General features: G+C 39.7%; 1 protein-coding gene across 1 annotated transcript in view; it reads left to right on the top strand.

Moving 5' to 3' along the window:
* The first annotated feature begins 2,220 nt into the window (after positions 1 to 2,220).
* uex (metal transporter uex) overlaps positions 2,221 to 26,769 on the top strand; it is a 36,518-nt gene continuing 11,969 nt past the window's right edge. Inside the window, exons 1-6 of the mRNA XM_022853368.2 lie at positions 2,221 to 2,358; positions 2,619 to 2,758; positions 16,239 to 16,411; positions 17,852 to 18,029; positions 19,940 to 20,102; positions 26,288 to 26,441. Of these exons, the coding sequence (XP_022709103.1) occupies positions 16,249 to 16,411; positions 17,852 to 18,029; positions 19,940 to 20,102; positions 26,288 to 26,441 (658 nt within the window). The 5' untranslated portion in view covers positions 2,221 to 2,358; positions 2,619 to 2,758; positions 16,239 to 16,248. The remainder of the gene's footprint in view (positions 2,359 to 2,618; positions 2,759 to 16,238; positions 16,412 to 17,851; positions 18,030 to 19,939; positions 20,103 to 26,287; positions 26,442 to 26,769) is intronic.

The following is a 26,769-nucleotide window of genomic DNA, read 5'->3' as shown; positions in this document are numbered from 1 at the left end:
AACAGCAGGAAAAATATACCCTTTTTATATACAATATTATTTATTGAAAACTCATTTAGCAAGCTATGCGCATTTTTTTTGTTTTGCTGTATTTTAAATCTTTCTTGCTTGTACTCCATTTGGAGCGATGCAAACGTGCTATTGCATTTTTTAAAACAAAAAAAATAGCGCGAGAATTTGAATCAGTCTTTGGTAAACAACTATGCACTTTATCTACAGCCATACGTCTATGTTGTCTTAGACATCAAATATATTAAGAGTAACCTATTTTTTTCGACAAAATAGTGCGAATTTGTTTGCATATTTATGGCATTAGGCAGAGATCGGTATCATAATGCGTTTACCAAACACGCGAGACAAACTACGTCTCCCGAGTGGTAATCAGTCAGATCCAGTTGGTTTTTTTTTCATACTAGTGCTCGCGTCGGTTTATAAAGGATCATCGCGGCAAAAGCAGCAGTCGATAATTTCGATAACAGTGTCACGGTTGATTTCAATGAGCTTTGAGTGTGATATTTAGGGTACAGAAGACTTTGACGATATGTCAGTGGTGCTAGTACTAATTCGCGAAAGTGCACCTTATAGAGTCGATGGAATCCTCTTGAATTATGATCTTTGTTTGTAATATACAAAAAACGGCAAAGCTATCCTCGCAAATGGGTAGTGCAAAAGCTTGAAATTGAATCTTAGCTGAAAACTTTTTAGTCAAATACAAAACGATTTTTGCATATATTTAAAAAAAATTCATAGAACAGGTCTCACGAATCGGTTGTTTTTGGCGAATAAGCCAAACACATTCTCACATATGCTGCATAACATAGCTTCAACATAGATTGCGTTTCCTGGGTAACCAGCGCCGACAAATTTTTCCACGAGAGAAAACGCTTTGATTGTGGTTTCATATAGTGTAGGTTGCTCCACACAATTATTGGTACGTTTTTTTTATCGTATTAATTAAGCTCTTGCGGGAAAATGCTTGATAGTCGATAGTTCTTAACGGATTGCTTATACCGCTAGATACAATAAACACAACAGTTGGCGTACTCGTGTCTCAAATGTTCTGAAGCTCAATAAGCCCAAACAAGAACACTGTTGCAGGAGACGCGCTTAGTTCAAAGCGGGTTTCTACGGAAATTTGCGGTGATCGTGACCCAGCACAGTGGTTCCGGCCGAAGCAGAAATCCCTAAGATATAAACTTACGACGTTCCAATCTGCTGCGATGCTTTGGTCACCTAGTTGTTTATGTGTATTACTCAGCTTTGCTTTGTTTAAATCTTTTAATCACCACTATATACACAACTTCAAGTGGTTTCAAGTATCTTTGACTAGCACGTAAAGCATTTTCACATCTAGGGGAATAGGGTTGCGGCATGGTTTAGAACTTTCCATAGGCTTGTGTGGTCTTAAGCAAATATTCTATGTTTACTATCTTGGCAAATATACACATATTTTTCTTATATACACATATCTTGTGTTGTGTAAATTATGGCATTCATGTTAGTCTGTAACCATAAACTAAATTTTACAGATTTGTGCAATCTGTGTAAAAGCGATCAAAGTTGTCACAGCATATTTGTTAAAAATCAGCACGCTTTTTGATAAACGTGCGGCAGATCTAGCAGCAGCCATCAAACTTTCTATATACGTATATTTAAGATAGCGAATCTCGACTTATTGGACTTAAAAAACACTTCCCAGATGTTTGCCTAGTAGGGGCGTTTGGTCGCTTTCTGTTATTCCCTCAGTGTCTATGTCTACCGGCTGTGATCGGGTAGGCAGGCCTGTGGGAGATGGAGCCGCAGATTTTAAGCTTCCGGTAGTCTGCGAACAAACTACTACAGCCTACTATTATTTTGTGGAGAAGGTCGCTTGTAAACCCTTGATTTGTACATGTAGAAGGGCTAGATTGACAGGATAAATTCGCTTAATAGTCCCTTAACTACCAGTTAACGAATATGCAACACGAACCTATGAAGTTTAAAAGAACATGTATCTAATATTCGAGATCCTGTCATGGCTTATTTGTTTTGATTTATGCATGACCAGCCACAGGCAATGACCTCTTCTTTCATGGAGAAACCTGCAGTCGTCGCATATGGGATAGAAGCGGATTACTAGAAACAATTTAAATTGCCTATTACACATCGTGTGCTGCCTCATCCTATTCGTGGCTATAAAAAGGCAACCTGCTAGAAGTGTTCTAACAATGTTAAATTAATTCGGCGCTTATTTTCTTCTTCCAGATCACACAGATTTCCCTGACTCAAAGTGTCGGAAACCCAGGAGACGTCTGCCATCCGGACCATACGATCGCGTTCCACTGGATTCGTACGCTCAACAAAGAGACTGTCATTGATGTAAGGGACAAAAGGTCACGCTAGTGCACCAGTGTGACCTAACATGCTATGCTTTTTAATCATGTTGAAACACAATGTTTAAGATAGTTTCTTCATTGTTTTAGAGGGTCATATGGAGAGTAAATGTTAGACGAGCAAAAATACCGCGGTGTTTCTAGTATCATAATATACTGCACAGGGGGTGGTTAGTTAACATATTCAACTGACTATGAGAGTTTCGCTGACACACGTCGCTCTCCTCTCTCTGTTGCTTGTGATAGATCCAGGGTGAGTTGTCGCCTCAGTCGAAAGCGGGTGACCCAATACAACGCGGATCGACTCTCTACGTTTGTGTCGGGAAAGAAAGAAATGAAACACTGCAGCATCTCGGAACCGAATATAAGTTCAGATACATTGATAGGTAAGCACCCGTTACAGTGAATAAGAGAGTTATGGTCTACTCGTACGCTCTATGTTTGCTGCGATCAGCAAAATGCTCGCGACTATCTTGCAAAGCAAAGGATTATTTTAAACTATGACAAAAATGAAAAAAATTCTTAGATTAGACGTAATACGAAATGCTACAGCAGATCACGATCTTTCGGTATTTCACAATAGAGAGACTCGTGTAATAAACCTGTGTAAATAGAAAGGACTGTCTCGTGGCAGGCACTGAGCCTACTGAGACATTAGTGGTACTTTTTTTCGGTAGACATTTTTACTATATAATAAAAGTATATTTGGTTCGTTACCAGTATTGCTGATTGAACGATTTCCATATATATATCTATTTATATACCATCGGCTTGGATGCATTATCGATCCGGCAGGCCAATATTTAGAGCAGCTGACCTAGTTGTTAAATCTATTTGAAAACTGAATGCCGAGTCGTTCGCTCTAGGAGATATATACTGTCGCTTTTTGACCGTCAACTATTGATTCTCCTCCTTCGAAGGACAGGAAAAGAAATATCAGAAAAATAAGAAAAAGTTCATCAGGCTGACTTCAAAAACAAACTGTGCCAGGTAGTCGCCAACAGATAAACGGTGCTGGTCGTCTATTAATCAACAGGTTTCAAAATACATTGGCCTAGTAATAGTACACGTATGGAACTCTTTTTGTAAGGTCTACGTACAAAGAATACTCGTCGATGAAAAAAAGCTTCAGCTTCTCTCTTCTCAATGGTGAAATTGCGCGCCGCATGCTCTGACCGATCGGTAGTATGTGATGTCGTAGTGAATTTGTTTGATTGTCGCACTCCTGACCCTAACTGTGATCTATTTGATTCTTGCGATTCGTCAACCAGCTGCACTCAAGTAAGCTTATAGGTCTGCGTGTTGACGGGATCATATTCACTTTACCACATATGGACTATACGCCGTGATGAGCAGCAGCAGACTGAGTGATGCGCTGCATAAATGGACGACGGCACGTTTACATTTTCTTGAACGGACGAATGGATTACACACTCACATACGAAGCCACTGAAGCATGAGAACTCGAAAATTTTCGTAAACAAACAAAACTGTTAGCGCCAGCTTGCTCGACGAGCAAAATGAGTGTACATTGCTTAAAAGAGGTTTTAGCAGCGACAGATCCTTGCACATATATATATATATATATATATATATATATATATGGGTTCTTGACCCACGCTCCCCCGGAAGGATTTATCAATTTAAGCTTCTGGCAGTTATTTTCGCGGTTCGAACCTTCAACGCCTCTCTACGTACACATAAGGTTGAATTAAAATCGCTTCCTCGAGACTGGTTCTGATCTGCTTATGTAAGTGTCACATAGAGATGTTTTGGTGCCCGGCAGCTGATAACTGCTTGTTTACCTCGGTGGTTTGAACGAGAAGGTTTTTGACTGCAAACCAGGAGGCCTTTGGTCTGAATCCGTGCTAAGACATAAGCCCCCGCAGAACTGGGAACCAGTGGGTTTGATATTAATAAATAAAGCACCGAGTGCTAAATTTATTTTTACTAAGTCTTTTTTCGCCTCAGTAAAATCGGGTAAAAACGTGCAGACCTCACATTCTCTGAGAACTTTCAAACGTCGTTTTCGTTTGCTCAAGAGAAACTTGACGCTATTCATACCTGATGAAAACACTGAAACAAAGTTTCATTTCCATACTGCCTAGCTAAATTTTGTATTTCGGGGAGTATTTCTGTTACGTTTTGTTTAGACTTTGCCTTGCGTTTGAGTTGTTACCACTATAAATTTATTGAAATAAATTCAAAGGTATCCACAATGTGCCTCTTAATTATTTTGACACATGAAAAATTTAGCAGTGTGTGACTGGTTTGTCAGACCCTTGCCCTGTTAGATCTTCGCTGCGACTTTTTAACTAACCATAATGTAACGGACTGTGAGTCATTGTAGCCGCAGGACAGTAGGCCAGCTGGGAATATGGTTTGCAATAGAGCGGAAATAAGTTAGCGAAGAAGAAGCGTCCTTTGATTGAGGTAACGTAGCGACAAGCTGGTCGCGAGGCGTATCTTCGGCAGACCAAAACCTTATTGTTGAAGACGAACGGTATGATTCGAGACCGAGTCGCCCAAACGGTCAACATGACCGGATTACTCAATAATTGATAGCTATTTTAGCAGATAGACTTGTTTTTCGTATAGATTAGATTAGACAAAGCAAAAAAGTTCGAGATGAGCTATTATCTCTACCTATATTATTTAGCACTTCGTTTAAAGAAAGTAGCTGAGGGCCTGCCGACCGAGGCACGCTATATTTTCAATATTAATTGCAATTTTACGTTCAATATTTATTGAGTAACAGGTATTCATTATATGTTTGTCACAAGTCTATACATAATTTAATCGTTAAAAACATCGTACTGGTAACAAATTATTATAAAAATAAACGGAAAATAACATCACCGCCACCGTAGGCAAGAAGAATGAAATTTAGAGAGTAGAGAGTTTAATCGTCTGATGCAATATTAACGTAGATCCGAACGTAAAACTTAAAATGTCCATGTTAAAGAAACACAAATAAATCGAACAATTAATCTGGATTGATTTGACTTTTGCCGACCTACCGCTGTGGAAAAATGTCGCTTTTTTTTCTTGTGTGGGTCCTGTCAGTGATGTTCAAGCATCCTTTGAACTTCTTTATTACTCGAGAAAACTTATGCAGGGATATCTAAATGTCTCGAGTTCTACATCCGGTATTGTCGCTGAACGTTGGTTCTTATATTTGCTTATTACTGGCATATTTACATTCGGAATATAACCATTTGCAAGAAGAGTGCCATTCTTTATATTATATATAGAGAGACCATTTAATATATTAACTTTTCTAATTTTTTCACCATTTAGTAATAACACTCAGCTAGTTAATTCCACAAGAAGTGAACGGATGGCTTACGCTACCTATGAATACGCGTTTTTCAAGTTATTCTAGTTGTTCGCGTTAGATAGCATTATAACATTTTCGACAAGTTGCTACATAGATGTCGAAGGCACTAGCTGACCAACTGAACCAGGAGTTACTTTCGTTCCTGTGACTGCCTCCGCAGTTATCCGTAGAGCCTCGCGCGTTGGTTCAAGTGTACCCGTTATGATCACCCTATAGCCTCAATCGCCAGCAACCACTCAACGGGAAGATAGCGATCTTTCCGAACTTCACTTGGTGACGTCGTGTTCATATAGCTCACAGGGGTGTTCTTAGCCATTTTGCTACTGGTTATCGATATACTGTCACAATAGCAGCTGGTAATAACCACTAACACCGTCTATTCTGCCGTTAGATTGCCTAAATCAACTACACATATTTCTTATCAAGTTTTATTACCTACTTAAATTGTTTTCATTTATTACAAATGATTACGGAAGCAAGCCAGTCGATTGGGTTATCGAGGGTCTCCGTCCGGATGATTACTCTGATTGCTTTATCGGCTCCAACTACGCGGGACACATGAAAATCTATAAAGTTCTATTCCTGTAGAAAATTAACAGTTATGAGGGTCCGAATAGACAGATTCAACATGATACGAAGACGATACACCGTATTACTCGAGTAGAAGCACCGAGCTTAGCGACACCCTACTGGACCATAGTTTTCTTCAATCGAATTTTGGCACTGGTATTTTTATGCACGCTACTTGTGAAGGTGTCGTATAATGATCCAATTCACTAACTAACCATCAATGAATAGAAAAAGCTGTTCCTTTTAGATTTACGGCTTCAACAGCGTTGACGGACTCCGGAAGAATTTACCGATTCGTATTTGTGATGAGTTTTTGATTTGATGCATTTTGTATTGAATCATGTCCGGTAGTCTAGTAATGCCAAGGTCTAGGTTAGCTTAACACTCAAAGGACTGAAAGCAGCTCCAACGGCTGCTATTAAATGGACGACCGGTGCGGAGCTGACGGACTCGATTTCCTAATTTTTTTTTTTCAATCAGAAAGCTGCTTGCAGTTGGGCGGTGACTTTCGTACCTCCGGGCGCTCATGGGGATTACTGGAACTCAAGTTGATTACAGGGTCGATTTTTGCCAAAGAACCGACTGAAGTCCAACATAACCGTGTACCTTCGAGGTTGCGAATTATCTCTAGAATTATTTGTTATGTCGTCACGCGGTTTCAGGTAGTATCACTTCAGTGGTGACAATATACAGTTGCGATAACAACACTTCCCGTTTAGCTTCCCGTTAGCGCTGATGGTAATGATAGTGTAACCAAACCGCAGGAAAATTTTTCAGATTGTAAAAATCTTATGTCTGTGTATAGTATGCTACATATACTGGATCGTAGTATGGTGCGTTTTCTTTTATTAGTCGAAGGGTACGAGTATTCTGTTCAATACGGGAACAGTGTTTTCTTCATGTGAAGCTCAAGACAAGTGTTAATGTATAGGCTTCGTCGTCATTGACTTGTTTGAGAAACTGAGCCGAACGTTCGGAGCGGTGTGAGAAGTTTAGAAAAGCAAAATGGTTTTGATGTCTTTGGGAACACTTTTGAGTTGAGTTGTGAATCTTTTACCATTGGTGAGCTACTGGAACTGTCTGGGTGGAAATGGCCGGGTGACTGTCTGTGTCTGCCTTTGGCTATGGACAAGTAGGAACGACAGGATGGTGGATAAAAATGAATCTGTGTGGTGTCGTTGATGCTGTTGATTGGAGGGTTGATGATATTGACCATTGCCATGGTACCGATGATGATGATGATGATGCGGATGGTTCTGGGTAGCCTGTACGAAAAGGGAATAGAAATAGGAAGCTGCTACTGCGCCTATGCATTGCGCACTCCTGTTCCCGTAATTCCTGTCGCTGCAATGATAACGGGCTGTGGTTCAGGGGTCGGCAAATCTAGAACAAGACGTTCTGCTATGGATAAAAAGAAAAGAGCTATTTCTTGTAAAATCTTTACAAGTCACCACGGTTACTTGATGATGTTGATGATTTGGTGATGATAGTCACGCCGGCGGCGGTGGCAGCAGCAACGCAAAGAGCGGAGAGAGGCCTGGAGAGGGCTGGTATGAGTGGATAACACGGCGGTTCCCAAGCAGCCAAGTAGTAGTCGTACGATCATCTTTCGTGCGACAAAAAAATAATCCTTTACGATTAGTCCGTTCGTATTGTGACGGAAGCTTTCAAAGTTGTTGTAATGTGGACACGCTGACCTGCCATGCTGTCCGTTGTTGGTGTTTTGCATGATCTCCGAGGCTGGACTGTTCGGCGTTGTAGCCACCTGATAGCGCCGAGGATTATGTCGTAAGACGTTGGTTGCCCTAGCCGTGACAGCTCTATGCCCGCCTTGTTGTCCTCCTTTTTCGTGGCAGACCACATCTGTCGGGTCACCGTAGTACCGTCTTTACGAAAGCGTCTCGTTGTTTGCTTTTGCCCTTCTTTTTCTTTCCTGCGCTAACGGAATGGTGAAGGTCCTTCTAAACTAACAGACGTACCTCTATGCATATTTAGCAACAGCGTTTGAAGTATTCTTCTGTGTTGTTTCTTTTAAAGTGTGGACATGCTAGCTGAAGCAAATATTACGTGTCCATTCATCGAATACGCACTAAAAGGTTGAAATTTTGCCGTATGTTACCCATCGTCCAAAAAATGCACCATGCTTATAAATTTCACAGTGCAGTACCGGTGAAGGTTCTCCATGACCATATCACTACCGCTCCGTAGTGTCCAACAGCCATTTTCAAAGAAATTTTATAAATTATGACTTTCCAAATATAAATAAAAACAAATAAAAGATGTATTCATTTCGTATACATGAATTTTTCCCCTAGATATTTACTCGTTTCTTTACGCTTTATTTTTTTCAATTTATGACAATAATATACGTGTAGAAAACTAGAGCTATTATAAAACTATGTTATTAGGCGTAACAAATGCAGCTTGAGTATAACTAGCAATAGTGATAACAGCAATCAAACCAGCTTTGACCAAAGCCCCAGTAATACGACATGTATCACTTCAGTGCCATGTTTGGATCGTTCTCAAACAAAAAACATTGGTTACACATGAAATGGTCGCTTTTATGAATGATCTATTTATTAAAATCATTTATCAGTGCAATCTTGGAATGAAATCGACTTCGCTATAGCATTCTTCGTATGAATCATCTGTTCAATATAATAGCACAGCTTTAAGTAAAAAAAAACCAGCCAAATTTATATCTTCTCACCAACATTATATATATATATATATATATATATATATATATATATATATATATATATATGACGCACACTCTAAAAAGGAGAACAACCCTTTTGACTGTGGTTGGTGATGTGTTGTCATGCTCAGATATATCTGTGGCTAGTGAAATCCAAAATAGAGATTTGTTAGGGATCACGAGCATTTGTCGGAAGTAGCTGGCATCTTTACCAAGCTTTTGATTGGATTATGATTGAATTCGAGACCACAATAAGCTTCGCCATGACGAAACGACAGCACTCACTCATACGCTTAGCTTTTTACTGTATGAATATGTAAGATGAATCGAAGTTTTTCGTCCCGTAATCGTCAGGACCCCCATGTCTTCACAAACACTCATTAAATTTACTACGAGAGCATTCTGCGAATATTTAACCCATTTTTGTAGAATGATATCAATCTATAGTCGCCCAAAAGGCCATTCACCCTTACCCGAGTACAGTTCTTCTTAAATTTTAGAGATCTTTCTCTTAATGCTTTCTTTTAAATGCTTTACACCAGTTATATAAGTCGACGCTAATGCTAGAGAGGAAGCTACTTCAAATTTCAGGTACGTGCGATTTATTTGAAAAAAATATTTTCTCTATTTTAAATATACATCCCTAGTAAGATGACGAGCTTCTTGTTGACCTATAGGCTCAATGCATCCTAACAAAGTCGCCTTCGTGCCAATAAAAGGACACAGTTGTCACAAGTTAGTATTTAGGCGTTATTTAAAAATAGCGTTCTTCTTTCTTCAAAGGAAGCTTAGCAATACGTTTTTAGAACCGGTTTAATTCAGGCTTGTATGTTTAGTTATTAAATTACGATAGTGCGTATGTCGGCAGAGTTTCAAAAGAAACCGTTAGAATCGTTTGTTAGAGACGGCTTTAGGGTTTTTGCCAACGTGGGAATAAATTGCTTTCTGGACAATCTCGTCGGTTTTGAAGAAAAAGTATTTTTGGCGGCGAAGGTACGGTTTATAGGGCAAAGCATGCAGTTGAAAGAATGGAATAACGTATCATATGAAGGTCATTGTTTCCCGACACCGTCTCCATGTGGACCACACTGCAGTCGTCACCGGAACCATACGAACCGCACACATACAATTGTCGTCTACGCAAACAATGAGAACTGAAACGCTGCTAGTCTCTTTGAGTAAATATAGAAGGATTTATCTAAAAGGATCTAGAAGAGTTTTCCTTTATATTAGGCACTGCTGCTCGTCCACAGCGACGGTCGTTTCGTACATCGGAGCCAAGGATATCTCGATATTTCTCCCTCTGTGAATGTTACATTAGTGCGCACCTTTCAATAGTAAGATCTTAATTTTCAGTGAAACTTTTTTGTCGTTTTTCGAATTCTGCGCCGATATCAACGTAGAGCAACAGATTCATGCTGGCCCAAGCTGCGGGTACCAAAAAGCACGTCTCCAGGCAGCTAAGCGATCTAAACAGACATCTTTGAATAATTGGAATAGCAATATTGCTCTCTACATGCTGAAGGTTAAATTGTTGTGAGTTTGCTCTTTATTGATCGGTGATGGTTGCTCTGATTGAAAAGTAGGGTCGTTACTGTACTTCGTGCTTTTGGCATTGTTTTTCCTGTTTGCATTTCGATCCTATTCACTAAAGAGTCATCTCATGCAGACCTCATGTTAGAATAGGGATTGAAGGGATCTCCCTTGCACTCCGGCAGCCACTTAATCTCCATGAAATTTCAGATGTTCAATGATGCCAGAACCTACGACTTGTCGTACAGTTTGACTTTATTGATTAAGGCTGTCTCATAAACATAGTATGACTGGAAGGTACGTATTCGAGCTGAAAACCGGAGCCTGCTGGCCTATTTCGACCCGAAGATGACGGGGGTGAAGAATCGAAAACCATCAGGCCTCGGGTTCCGTGTCCAGTTGATTTAACCGGAATGAATATAATTACACTCGTTACTCTAACTCTCTCGTCGCGCTACGGGTGGTATTGTCGATTACGGAAACGTTGCCCTTACGAGAAATAGACGGAGAAAAACTAGAACAAGACAAAAGCTTCACGAGTGTATTTGAACAAGATAATCATAGACAATTAGTTATCTCACACCCGTAATCTGTAAGTGTCATATAGATGAGCAAGCAAACGCACCCTAATTTCTAAACTGGCCCATTTAAACATAGATTTTGTTTATTTCACACAAATAAATACACGAATATTAAGCGTAACAACTATTGTAATTTCAAGCTTCGGAAACGTAGCGTAGCGTTACTGTTGTTACTTAAGCTGATTTGCGTTGTAAATCACCGATACGTAAAAACATCTCCTGCCATTCGAATTTATATCTAGTATCATTTTAGCACTTAAAAGGCTCAAATTGAACTACTTAAATTTGTTTGCTTTGTTAGTATTGTACGCATGTATAACAGCGCTAGTTATTAACAAAGCTTTTTGACAGTCTGTAAATTATCCGTCGGTAAGAAAACTGAAAACTACACCCTGATACCCAAATTCATGCGGTTGCCACGACGGCATCTTACGTAAATAATATTCTGTTATGTGCAAAAAATCTTACCCTTTCAAAAGTACACTCCCATATGTACGTGCCGTACGCTCAGGCGATCGATCAAGTAGGCAATTGACGTAAGGCACCAGAGACGACGCATTCTCAAGTGGGTTTACTCAATTATGGACAGCTTTTCTATAATCTAGACAAAAATATATAGATACATTAAATCACATCGTATTCTGGGCGAAGTCAACGTGCTAAACGGAAACGGATAAAACCCGCACTTCATAACGGAACACCAAGAGACAGGTATTAGTGCCGGTTAAAGTTTGTGGTTGGCCCAAGAGCCGCAGGCGAAATGCAACAGCGGGTCTTGACGTGCTGGACTGTTCCCATTATTACTGGGTCCGCGACGCGACGGGGGCGACGTTAGATCTTTGGTTATAACAGAGGCAATTACGAGATCGTGAACCGAGTTCGCTTGAGATTTTGCATCCACCTGAGTTAAGTTCTTACAATATATATATCTATATATATAGTTATAGGTAAATAAATACGCATGTTGTTATTGCTCATTGTATTCTATTTATAGGTAGGTAGATAGATAAAAGATAGGACTATTAGCGGCCGTCACCCCACATTTACGACTAAACAGAAAATGGTAACGTATCTGTGATCCTCAGTCAAGATTCAGTTCTTGTTCAAATTGCGGCTCCTGCAACTTAATTAAACCAATCGCTGAAATAGAATTATCGATAAATAAGCATAGCCGTAAGCACGTTTGCTACTTGTTGTCACTTAAAAGATACCATTTTTCCACTACGACTGTATTTGTTATTATGTAGTTATTTTCAACATACGGCTTCAAGGGTTAAAGTGTCCTTTGGTGAATTTTTGTATAAAATAAAAATAATAGATTTTAGGTTTAAGGCAGACTCGTACCTTACGGCACCTTAAAGCTATGCCCAAGTCTTAGTGAGGTAAATTATAGAGGACGCCATATTGAAATGCTATTCTTTTCAGTACAAATAAAAACCTAACGCATTTATAGAGTCTGCCTTAAGAGTGGCGGTCCGTGTCATAGATGTAAAGAGTTTGATCTGCAAAACCCCTCCTTGTGCTAAGAGCTATGGTATATCATCAATGTCATTATGTTATGCTCACCTCACCTATCTCTAAGAGCCACTGGTGATTCTACGCATTTTGCACAAGGCTATCTATAGCACGCCGCTATACGCATAGCGAACAAAAGCATTTTATTTCTATATATATATATATATATATATATCATCAGTAGAATTTTTGGCTGATCTCTTCATAAAATCATATCTGTGAGAACTTTCAAAACACGTGCGGGCAGAATACAACCTATACATGTATTCTATCCGCAACAAACAAAGCGCACTGCCAGCACCTAGATTTGAATTTCAGGTCCATATCAAGGCGAATCTGTGCGCAACATTGGGTATCTAGCTCTAGTAGGAGGTAGTGGTAGGTGCAATATGGGTTATTCCGTTTTTCTTACACAAGGGGACTGATTGATTTTAGTTCTTACTATTATCCAACAAAATGAATGAGATACACACAGGTCAGAGATTTAGCTCAACGTACGTTATTATATTTTTCCTTTTAACGAAATTATAAAATATGCTAGAGTAGTTAAGTATTTTTTTCAAATTTTTTGTAAGGCGCCTCGTTTTTCAGCGTTCCTCTTCTCTCAAAACTACATTTTCGAAAACAAACTGAAAGCAAAATTTCGGTCTATAAAAGTCTATTACATCATTACTCCGAACGCTATATATTTATCTATGGGGGTGTATATATATGTAATATATATAGACTCCTACATTCCGAGTGTATATGAAATTGGATGCTGCCGACAGAAGAATAGCTAAAACGCCTTAAAGTATAACTTAGCTTGGTAAGATTACGTATACGTCGAGTTAAAATAAGAGATCGGTGCTTCGCAGCCGACACGCCATATATCGCTATTGTCAACAATGTGTGGTTGCTTCTGAAAGAAATCCTGACAACTTCATTGATATTAAAGAAAAGCAATGTTATCGATATATGCACTACGTCATGATCGTAGATTGGAATTGATTATATATACCGAAATCAAGCTGGTTTGGAGAGCTGCGTGTGCTCTTCATTCTTTGCCTTTTTCACACGACGACTGTTTAAGATGCTGAAGTTGGCAATAAATTATTATGAAGTACCGTCTTTTCAGAGAAACAGGCGCTTTCATTTAGTCCTATTAAATAATTTCCTCGCATCAGAAAATAATAGGGTACGGTATATTTGTTGGCTCATTTCACTCCGCCTGGAGGGTCTATATGGGCCGACAGTACAGATTTTTTCGAAAATAAATTGTGCTGAGCCTATTTTGACCACGCAATAGAATAGCTCGTGGTGAATATAGCAGTATAAACGTTTTGCTATCTTTAACCGTGGCACTGGACGACTTCAAACGATAGAAGAGTGAATTTTGGCCCATATGATGCCACTCTTCCCTATCGGTGGACCGCCGAGCTAAAACGGCCGCCATTCGCACAGCGTCTTTAATGACACATTATTTACCCGTAGTGCCGTTTAAGATGGTTGGCATTATGAACCGTGCTGCGCAGCGGCTAGAATATCGATGGGATTGCGGTTGAAGATAGTGAACTTCGATTTCTGGTGTCAGCCATCAAGACCATTCGTGGCATGGAAAATTCTGATGATGATGCCATAGTTTTTTCGGGATAGAAAAACAGGGGTCTAATGATACATTTGCAGCTGCGGTGTTTGTCGCGCGGACGCTCCATCAGGCAATGGTCCGAGAACTCTCACAGTCGTCCGAAGTTATTATAAAGTATCGCTGAGGTACGCTACGCACGATACACATAGGCCGGAAACCTTGTCATACGACGTTCGCGTCTGGAGTTAAATAAGTGGACAGGATCTATTTTTGCTCATTGCTCTACCAAATCACAGTTCTTCAACCGCATGCTAACGTAACAGGAAACGACGCATACAATCAGTTGTATTGCGTCTTTCTGTCGGAGCGTCGCGAGAACGAGTCTAGCTAATTTTAAACACTTATATTCTACTCCACGCTAGGTCAACCGTACAACTTAACTTCGAATGATATCTGCCAGCTGTGTAGCTCATTATGTTCGCACTCGTATATGTTTAAATCTATGATAACACATAGTTAATCGTCGCAGACAGTAGATTAAGAGCTTTTGTAAGTCAGTAGCGCACCTTTTACTCTAGCCTCACATAATTGTAGGCCTTATATATGGGCTTATTCAGAATCAAGACATGGAGCAACACTACTTCTATTTTTCTTTTTGATTTTTCCTAGATTTTTTTTAATGACAGATAGCGTTGACGCACAAAATTCGTTGTGGAATTCAAAAATATAGTTTTATTAATTTTGTTTCGTTTCCATCCTTCCTGAAACATTACGACAGCTGAATATTGATGCAAAATCGTGGCCTACAACCGCTTCGAATAAATACGACAGTCCCCGGTAAGGTGGTCGCCAACTGTGTTAAACTTCAACTATACCTATACATCTGGAGTAGGCTTTGTTTCTGAGTCACGTTAACGCTTTAGTGATTGATCGTTAAGGCAAGCACTGGCAAAAAAGCCATCAATATTCACAACGACGTCTCCTTGTTTTGATTAACCTATCCGAACGTTGTCCTAAATTCTGCAAACTACTCGCACACTAGGGGCTTATTATGTCATCTGTTATCATTTGGCGGCCCGACCGTTTTGGCGTGATCCATGGTCTTAGTGCAGATTTGCCCGATCGGTTTTCACCAAAAACACCAGCAGCTGCCTCGCTCCCCATTGAACACTAGCTAATATGAGCGAACAAAGTGCTAGCAACATCCAGCCAGATCCACGGTTGCGTCCTAATTGACTCGATTTTAATTTTTGTGAAGATGATTACATAAAAATCAAATTTGATAAGATTCTAACCGTTCTGCAGGATGCGCAACCTGACAGTGAATTTTCAGACATGTCGACGTTTTTCAAAAGTGTTGTTAACTGCTTTTGAGGAGTAAGCTCTAAGTAAGCCAAGGTTGTCGGCTCTGCACCCCTCTGACCATAATCTTTACCATGTACCTTCCGTTGTTACATATCACTGCCTGTTTCATTTTCCGAGATCATTTGTCGGATACATACTTTCAGTGAATTCGTTAGAATTTTAAGTTAATGTGAGTCGTTAGTGGGCTTAAGTTTCGATTTCATATGTAACAATTTTCTTTTCTAAACGGTAATCCGCGCTAACGAGCAGGTCATACATACGCGTCGTTGACGGAATCGCAACGTTAGATTTTCATTTCAGTAATCTAAATCAAGCTAAATATACTGAAAATATACGAGACGTGGTTGACCTTCGTATCAGTCTTCATGTCTACGTTTTCGGAAAGAGTAGACTGACCCGCTATTACACTCTGACATTATCAACAACGCATTAAAACGCAGCCGATGCAGGCCGCCCATGTTACGGTTTTTCCAGAAGCAACGGTCTGTACACGGAATTCAGATCGGTGACATGTAACTTTTGTTGTCATTCTCCCCAGTCAGAGCTTAGAATCATTTTGCCTAAGGCAAATAGCGATGTTATTCTTAGAACCCATTTCCGGTTGTTGTTAAAAATAATCTTCATTGCCGCAGTAGCTTGTAGCTTATGTACTCATACTGGGCTATCGAATATTTGGCAACATGAAATTTAGTGAAACGGGAATGGCCCCCGAAGTGAGTGGCCTTCGTGCCTATGGATCGAGTCGAATTTCTACAGACGACGACACAGGAATGATTGAGTTGCCAGCGGACACCGTCGTCACCGTCGAGGTCTTCGGAAGCAGCTTCAGCAATTCAACCATTTTAGCGTTTACTCATGTCGCAGGTTAGTGGATATTTTAGTCTAAATGTGACTTGTCGGTTTGGCTAAAAAAGCAAGAACAACAGCGCACTTAAAATTAAAAAAGACCTTTACTTGAATTAGAAATTCCAAATAAATAATATAACAACTGAATGTGCATTATTATTATTAGTATGTCTTTTACAGTATTGGTGACATCATACACAGTCGCATAAATTCTCACAAATTTGGTGACATTGTTTGTTTACGCATACTATATATTTTGTCAGATACTTTATATATTTATGTTCATTTCTTCAGGTCTGTATTAGGTGCCTGTAAGTAAATTTGTACTCATGAGTCCTACTATGTTTCCGATTCACCAAGGTCTTTGCCTTCGCGATTCGCCAACTGATATGCTCCATGTTTTACGGCCCATTGAACCTTTTCTTCTGGGTGCATTAAATTCCTTCAACATAAATATATGGAGCGTCCCGTCGAAATTTGGACAAACCTTATGGAGCTATTCGTTGTAATATGCATCTGCTAATCCGCTCAGCCTGCTATAGGACAAAGTCAGAAATCAATCGTAGTGGAAAATAGTGCGTCGTTTTTGTAGTTTGAGCGACGTTAGAGCTATTAGCAAATCCATTCACACGGGACGAACTCCCACCTAAATTACTTAAACTTCCTTTGCCACTGAGAGTGACAGTCCATAGTTATTATCACTTTGCAAAAAATTCGAAGAAAATTTTCAAAGAGAGCCCCTCTTGCTAACTAGCTCGTCTAGGTAAGCTACAACAATTCGCCTTCTTCGGGCTTCCTGTGCCCTTTAGACTTAATCGCCAGTCGTCTGATTTCATATAGTGTGTTTATTTACTACAAGGCTAAAATTTAATTCCGGGTCTTTTCGTGTGGAATATGTTTGAGTGACACTTTCAGTTCTGAGTTCTGAGAATTATCTATACCGCTTGACGCGCTGTTACTGCTAAAAAAATTGTGAAAATACTAAGTGCTGAGTGACAAAAGTCTCAAAGACAACGCATTAGAGAAATTCTGAATTTGATGCTTCGTAGATACAGCATCGGTACTACATGTACATTACATTTACAGACAAAAAGTCCCAATGAGGGAAATTTGCCGAGTAGAATGGTCCTACCCAGAGATATCTGTATAAACGTTATGCTAAAGACCGCCTATGCGCAATAAATCTGCTTGAAAAATGCTTGTAGATAATGATCGCGTAAACAATATTTAACTGCAATGATGTCCTAGTGGAATTTGCTAAGATGCAAAGGTTAGTACCACAATTCTGAAAGTCACTACATTGCTCGAAAACTTTAGAAAAATACCCGTTTGCTATACGTATATTCCTTGTGCTTACATTCATATACCATAGTATTGTTAGAAAACATGTAATATCAATCTACGTAATGGGTGTGCATACAATATTTATTAATTCAGTAGATTACCTTTCGGTTTCAGCCGATCGCGGCGTGTCGTGCGCCGATATGGCCTTGTCCCAGGTAATCAACTTCAATTCTCCAACGGTCCAGCTGGATGGAAACGTTGCCGTTCTTCGAATGCAATTTCCCGCTTCGCCAGCCGATACACAGATCTACCTCTGCGTGAAGTACATGACTGAGAATGGAGAGCACACTGGGTGTGTACTATTTCACTATTCAACTGGTCAATACCTATAGGATATAAACGAGTAGAAATAACTTCGGCTGCATATATTGGACATATATCTACTTATCGCTCCTAAACATAATTAAAACTTTTTATTTTCATTACTAATACATCGATATTGAGTGGGATCCGTCTGGCGACATATGGGGTCACGAAACTCAGCGGTATATTTTTTAGCTTTTCATACCTTAATCATGCACGTCAGATTTTTCCCAGACTTACCGACGTTTTTCAGTCAACCCATGGTTACCAACGGTAGTCCCAAAAAAGGTATCCGTGTTTTTTTCGAAGATGTTTTTTTACAAGACTATCGACCATGACTTTTGAACAAAAAGTTAGCTACACCAACTAAATCAATGTCTACTGATGATCCAGTAAAATATTGTTTTAGTGTATTTTGTAGAACCAATAAATTTGTACTACAAATAGTCGAACGTTAAGCTCAGGAATAATACTGAGAGTAACAGCAGTAAAGAAACAACGTTTAATATCGGATTTTCTCTCGACTTAAACGTGGCTCAGGATCCGCGGCAACTAAGTAAATAGTACTGTAATAAAGCAATGGCCAAAACTTTTCTTATTTTTTTGTGTTGTAACACTATGGAAGTTAGAGTTGAGAAGTGGTTATTCTTTGATTGAAATCATTGTCAGTAGAAGATACGTTTCTATCAATGTTGTCTTATCTCGTTAGTTCTCTTCCAGATTGCCGTAGCACGCCAATATTGTTAATATAGTCATTGTCCCGTTGCTATTACGAAGATAATTTATGTTGCGTCGAGAAGTTCTTAGGAATGATCATTTGTTTCCATCCTCAGTTTTGGTGTTTTTCAGAGAATTTTATTTACTATACTTACTTCGCTATACTAAGAGATGATTGCAAAATAAGTGGGAATAAAGGTAAAGATTATTGTGTGCGTTTTAATGAAACCGACTGGTCGCCATTTTGTTTTATAGGACCTTAGCTCTGAGCAACTCGTGATCCTGCAAAATGTAATAAGTACAAATATAGCACAAATGATTCCACCAAACATTTTTATATTGGCACAACTGTATGGTGTGGAGAGTTCTTCTAGACATAACATTTAAGTATGTGTCATATCTTACTCTGAACTACTGCCGCAATATAAATAAATAGGTAAATATAGTAGATCATCTAGTGTTCAGATATATTTAGTAATGGGTTAAAATATGTGTACTGAAGGCTGCGACCTGGACCTCTGAATTTCAGAAGTTAATATTCCTCAATCGTACAATAAGCAGACATTTTGAACGGCTAATAAGTTAACGGCAGGAGTTAGATTGTTACCCAAGTGGATATACGAGCTAGATTATTAGGCATGCGAAAGCGACATCTTCAAATGCTAAAGTGACTTAATATAATCAGCAGAAAGTAGGGAAGATAGAGTAAAATCATGTGGGCCATCAATAGGGGCAAAGGCAATTTTAGAGCAGGAATGCACAATATACGTACTTTTTACGCAAACGCAATGACTGTACTTCTGGCTTAAGATATGGACGTTGAAGTGTCTCGTTATGATAACAGTAACAATTAAATGAGAGATATAATGAACCAATCCATAGGCGATGAAATGTGGATGATCGTTATTATGGTTGCTTTGTAAGTTTCTTCTCAGTGGAAAGCAACAAACAGTCTGTAATAAAGTAAATAGATAACAAAATCAACGTTTAATATGATCATCTAGTTCTTACTGCCAGAACGAAGTGGTATAAACTAGAAATGGTAAACTCATAGATTCCCGTTAGTAATTTTCTCTAAACTAATCTTCTTATCGTTTTCATAGATACGATCGATAAAGGACCGTTCACCTCTCATTGTTGCTGTTCGCTAACGTGTTTGTTGCTTTTTTCTACACATAACAGGTGGATTCATCAAGGCTCGGCACGATGCGTCACATTTCGATCGGTGGGTCGACTACTTCCGATTTGGGTACAGGCCTGTATCGTTATTACGCTCCTTATACTTTCCGGCCTCTTCTCCGGCCTTAATCTTGGTCTCATGTCGCTCGACAACACAGAGCTCAAGGTAATTAATAGCTATTCGCTTACATTGCAATTATAATATGCTCCACGTGATCATTTGAAATTTGCTGTTACCGTCTACAAGCAAAACTATTGTATATGAAGAAGCTTGATGTAAAACAGGCTAAGTAATTCTTTTATCCTTCTGATTGTATTTATCTTCTGAATGCCCCTGACGATCTGACACAAGGTCTTGAGAAAATTTACAAAAGCATTTTAAAAGTTGGCTGAACGGCGGAAACAGCTACGCAAGGATATAGGTTTAAGACTTTTGCTAGATTTTTATTGCTGCAATTTTTTAATTATTATTTGTATAATTTGAACACTTTTAATATTTTTCGATTACACGTCTCTGAATATTGACACTATTAATATTCTGAGCGTACAAAAGAGCTTCTCGTATAAAAGTTTCAAGTGGAACGAGATTTGCCAAATCTTGTTCTTTTGCCAAAAACGCGGTTCAGGTCTACCACTAATAACCCTATTGCTATGACTGTTTGTTAAAAAAAAGTCAATTTTTCCGACACTGATATATACAGAGTAAAACTGGGTGAAGCTTCGCCGAATTGTTTATCGTGACACGCACGCATTCACCTGCTGTTGTTACGTCTAGAAAAAAAAAAGCCGAAAATACAACAATAAATTCGCTATAACGAAAAACGAGCTTTACAATTTAAGTGAAGGCTATTATTTCTATTCAGCTATCATCCAATGAGATTTATTTTTCCTTTCTGGCCCGAAATCGACGACAGGTATTATTGACATTTTCATGCAACTTCTGAAAAATCCGAAAAAGAGTTCTCACCTCATATATATAAACAAAGCTGCTAGAGGAACACTGCAATTTTTTTCCCGCTTTAAAGAGCCCTTTTATCCATATCCGAACCATCCTTACCTAAGACAAATAGTGTTACATTATTGCTGCAAGTATCTTTACGTTGTGCCGCGCTACCGAGGTATATTTTCGAACATATTGTCGTAGATCCGCCGCGTTCACGATGAGCTGTCGATCGAGGGGTGTGCCGACCTGACAGCTGTGAGGTGCCATTGTGTTCGCATCCCTGCACGTCTTTTCCCGCTCCTACCATGCTTGTAGAGTTCGAAGACTTCGGAGCTGTAGACGAGCGTTTTGCAGCTCCGCGGCATCCCGCCTCTCGACGTATTTATAGCCAGAAGCTCATTTCGGTGGTACGCCTAGTATTTGAAAACCAGTTCCAGCGATGACTTTCCTAAGTCCTTGTTTGTAGACGTTACTACATGGGGCGCCGATTCCGGGGACAAGCCGCGCAATTGGTCATCAAGGGAAGCTAGGCTTCTTTTGGCCGTCAGGATCACGCGCTCGACCAGACTACTGCATACGGGTGTCCGTGCGTGTCTGACACCAGTGCTGATGTACCTTGTGTAGTTCTTGCCGGAGGTAGTTTACCCCCTGCCGAGATGTGAAACACGTCGCGATGTCTACCACGACTTCGTCGAAGGACTACTGCGAAGCCTCTATTGCCTGAATCATGCCACCCGACATCGCCCTCGAAACCGGCATAAGGTCAACCAAATGAGTACGATAATCATGCTGCAGCGAGATACGAAGAACTTTGCTGTCGACGAACTTAAACGAGCCCCTGAAGTCTAAGTTTATCGTCCCGACACGACGTTCTGACGTTGGTACTAAGTGTGTTGCGTGTCGCAAAATCCCGACTTCGCCATTGGCAAACCTCATACCGGACCATCACGTTCTATGACCTAAGGCCTCTCCCTATAAAGAAGAGCTCGTTTCCACACATACACATTTTTATACAAATGGGTTTACCTTCTCTTACAGGCACATTAGTACTGTGCTGTTGGTAATAACCTCGAAGTGTCGTTTATGATGACGGAAGCCTACAGTTTGTAGCAGCGTTTACTCTTCTTGAAAAATTACTGTCGGAATGCAAAGTTTATCACGGTAATGTTTCATAATTGTCGCTTATGTCGTAAATGTACCGACGATAGTTCTCGTTGAAGCAGGAAACGTTGCGTGATTAATCAAGAAACTGACTCGCTCTCAAATAAGGTAAAGCCACGAAGGCGTCGTTTGTTTGCTAATCCCATATTGAAGCGCAAGGCTCGTTCTAACAATTTCGTTGATCAAATCATCGCCTCTGATGAAGTTCATTTTCAGTTACATTTTAGCTATGGGAATAGATGAAACTGTTATATCTTGGACTCAAAGAATTCAAGGGTGAGTGTCGAGTAGCGATTTCGAATCGTTACGTGAGGCGGGTTGTGGAGTGAACGTATCACTGGGCCCTTTTTCTTCTACGATGAAATCGCGGGAACAGTCAATGGCAAGCTCTACCTGTCTATCCTTTGGTGGTAAAAAGACAAAGCAATTTGCAGGAAACAAACAATAAGCAGTATAAAAAAAGTCGGCTGATCACATTGCGCGGCGATGGTATCAGGTGATTGTCTCGATCCTCGCGAATTTTTTCTATGTGACTATGTGAAGGACAGTGTTTATGGAATAATGTCGAAAACGATCTCTTCCTGAAGTTATTGGTGAAACTGATGCTAAATTATGTAACTCAACGTTAAATGAAACAGGTCGAATTGTATAAGCGGATTCTAGGAAAAAAATCAACCTTTGGGCTAGGCTAAAGTAGAAATAAAATACGCCTAGAAACCTTTTTGCCATTCCAGGGGTCTCAAAATTCTACGGATACTTCCAACGCATTTTATACCTGGGGCGCCTTAGTCCGATTCCGTTGGCTCCCGGCTGTAAGGTCGTTTCGAGATCTTCTATTATCTTGGATCTCAAGAGCCAATATAGGCCCAGCTGCGGTCGGTGCTCCAGAGAAGATCCATTGTGGCGTGGTTTTTTGGCTTAGATATATGGTCTCCTTGGACGTGAAAATGCATTTTCTGGTTTTTAAAAACAGGCCGGCGTAGGTGTTGGTTGCCGATACTTTCTGCGGGTGTCTCTGTATTGGCTGAGGCGTTAACAAGACTAGTACCATAAATCAGATTCGCAAAGATCGCATCTTTGGGTTTGGCTATGCGCAAGCCATCTTTGCGGGGATGTCCCTAACAAAACGAAAGAGTCACAAATTTGTTGGCATGTGGTCTTTCGCGCGCTGGATAAGCGTTCGATAATGCTGCTGCGTAGCACAACTAATTTTTATCCTCTTTGAATTACCTCTTTGCGAATGCAGCTTGTCGTTACTAAAAGTGGGTCGGTAGTGAATCGCCGGTCTGTATTGTGGGATGGATAGTGTCACTGTGGGCGAGTTCGCCCACCTGCCTGAAAGATGACCGTGTTGGCCCACAAAAGATTTATGAGACGAGCATGGTGCATTTGACTTTGGCCTCGTACATCCGCACAGCTCACAGTGTAATCCAATCCACGTTGGTCCTGTCTTACTCGGCATCAGAGAACTTTTATGCACATATCCAGAGTACATCATATAAACGTACTCCATAACCTATTATTATTATTTGCTATACTATATGTATACACCATTTCACTAAAGAAATTATTCTTCTTTACCACCATGTGATGCCGACGTATCGCTTTAGTCTTGAAAATTAAGATTTTGAGAAAATTACTTGCTAAATACTAGCTTGGAGAAAAAGCATTAATTTTTGTAGACTATTTTTTTTTTCTAAATTATATCACTAAACTAAATCTGCGCTATTTTGATCGTGATTTTCTGTTATTTTTCTGTTAAAACCATAATCCCATCACTATAGGCTTCAGGGCAAAAAATCTTGCCAAATGACGCTTGCATATTTTTGCTGAAACTGAAACAGATAATAGCCTGATGGTGTGAAATCTGGGCTATGCAGCGAACACATTAAGATTTCAATCGAAGTCCTTTCAATTTTTACCGGGTACCTAAAGCTATAATTAGTCGTAGGTAGCAGACGACGCCTGTTCTGTTCACTAGATCCGGTAGATTGTTGTCAATAGCTTGTTACAGTCTTATTAGTTGCTGGCAGTAGAGGCTCAGATTAGTTATTTTTATATGTAGCAATAAGTCACAACGGACGATTTGTTTCCAATCTCACAAACACATGGCATCACCTTTTTTAATGTCAGTTTAGACTTTGCTACAGATTGTACAGCATACTTGTTGTATTTTTTCTTCGATGTACACTACACGTGACCCACCCTTCATCGGCCGTGATCAACCGCTTTAGAAGTAGGTTGATTTCGTTACGTTTCTGTCGAGTGACGCCGATGAAAATACGATCGACCAAATTCTCTTGCATCAATTCGTACGATACCTTAACATCGAGCTCTTTTTTGAAACTAGCTTTCTCTATTTTATGTGGTTTAATGATGATTGTTCCTTGCCGATGTTATGGTCAGTCACGGATCGGTCTTTCTTATTTCTCACAATAATTTCATCTAGTTTTTCCATGATTTGTTGATCGCTATAAGAGGCATCTTTTCCATCGAAATTTCCAGAACAAAAGCGACAGAATTATCTTTAGGCCGTTTCCTCCGCTAGTCGATGTTGACTATAAACGGCACAACTTTTTTATAAACCTGGACAGAGTTTCTGCCTTTGTCGTAACAAATTAATAAACAAAAAATATATCAAATATTTAGAAGAAATTTTACGGATATTCAAGCGGTTCTATCTTGTCTGAATAAAGGCGTCTCAATAGTTTTTGCTACAGCCAAACTTTTCATAACTTTTCGACACCGACCGAATAACACCGATCTGACGCGACTCACACCGCCTGGTAATGGGTGCCTTTAAAACCATCTAGCTAGAAAAACGGTCTCTCTCTACCTTTCCGATAGTCAATACCACTTAAGAGAATATGTGATTGATGTATGAGAAATACACTGCATAGAAGAAAGTATGAACATATGGATATAGGGTCTGCTTTTTTCGTGCAGTGCCTTATAAACTTGAGGTAATAACTCAAACACTGAATATTTCGAAATAGTCCCAACTGATTCTGCAGCTGATCATAAAATTACTAAAAAATCTCTATAGCTGGATCATTTGGAGGCCTATTCTGTCGCTTAGGACTACCCATACCCTGACAGGGCTGCAGTAAAGAGGCGAAATACTGAAACAGATCAGGCGAGCGGCTAATTTTTCAGTTAGCCTATGTATGTACTAATATCACAACAATCGCCTTAAGTAGCGACCTTTGTTCATGACTCACCCCTTTAAAACGTTTCTAAGAAAAGTGAAGGCTGTCGCAGTAGACGAAATTATTATTGAGAGCAATTCAAAAAATAGAAGTTTTTTGTTTTTTTTAGCAAAAAAATCCTCGAATTATCGGCGTAATCAAACAACGTCTTCCTGAATCAGTTAACGTACTTTCAAACACTCAACGCAAAACCCTGTTTGGTAGATCCGATCGAAAATTTACACTTAAAAATACTCTACACTTTACAAAAAAAATGTGTTTTTCTTGCCGCTGTCAAGCTTGTGCTGTAAACGGTAAATACCTCAAACACTTGTTCTAGCTAAAAACTATACTTAATTTCGAATCTTGCCTAGACGTCGAATTGTATCGAAACCACATGCCTTGACATTTTAGAACTGTTTTAGTATTATTTTCGTTTGGATGGTATCGAATCGAAGAGCAGAATTTCAGCCCAACGCAGATGTCCCTAGATGACCGACCCCAATGAAAAGCCTTGAATTACTTTTGTCATACGGGAATATTGAAAAAATCTATGTTCGTCAAGTGATTATCACTTAATTAAAATCACCTTAGTAAAGCCTATACTTCACGTAAAAGGACACGATCTCATACAGGCACAGATCTTCACTTTCTTTGCCAACGGACTGCGAAACACTAGAATCGATTGACCACTTTCGGTGGTCAATTAGGGTGGGCCTGGCAAGGGAAAATCTTTCTTGAAAAATTATTGTCTTAGAAAAAACATTATTAAAATAGCAAAAAAAAATTTCCGAACAGGTAGTAGTAGCTTGTGGTGCGTGTGCTTGCGAAGCAGCAACAGCAGTTCGAGTAAAGGTAATACTGAGCGACATCAATGCGCGCGCGTGTCATAACCGATGATACAATGCGTTACCATCGATTGTTCAATACACACAGTGACGAGTGTTGACGACAACGAAAGCCACTACGAAACCGGGTGTCAATGCTAACTGTGTTCAATCTGTCGACCATTTGTCGTCATGCTATCGTCCTGAATTATTATCCGTATTTTTTCGACAGGTCATTGAGTCTTGTGGCACCCCATCAGAACAGAAGTGCGCAAAGGCGATTGCCCCATTACGCAAGAACGGAAATTATCTACTTTGCTCGTTACTACTTGGAAACGTTCTTGTTAACAGTACGCTGACAATCCTGTTAGATGACCTTACTTCAGGTACGTACGATTAACCTATATATGTACTTACCATAATATTGTTAAAATATTATGGTAAGTACATATATAGGTATAAGCATTCTAGCTTTTGTGTACGTGACAGCCGAGAAATAAAGTATTCCAACTTTTAGTAATGAAAGCATTGCGTTGAAATCATACGTTTTGAACGCAACTAGCTAGCTAACTAGCTAAAGCAGGCGTACCCGCATTTGGTCCTTCTGAACACATGTGATTGACAAAGGTTTCACTTAAAACTTAGTTCAACGTATCCATACGCGATAACGAGAAGCAACAAAAGATCACTGAAGTAGCGTACATTGAGTTGTCC

This window comes from Varroa jacobsoni, unplaced genomic scaffold (genome assembly GCF_002532875.2).
Source record: "Varroa jacobsoni isolate VJ856 unplaced genomic scaffold, vjacob_1.0 contig01633, whole genome shotgun sequence".
Taxonomy (NCBI): Eukaryota; Metazoa; Arthropoda; class Arachnida; order Mesostigmata; family Varroidae; genus Varroa; species Varroa jacobsoni.
The sequence above is the reverse complement of the archived record's forward strand: the minus strand, read 5'-3'. Positions and strand labels throughout refer to the sequence as shown.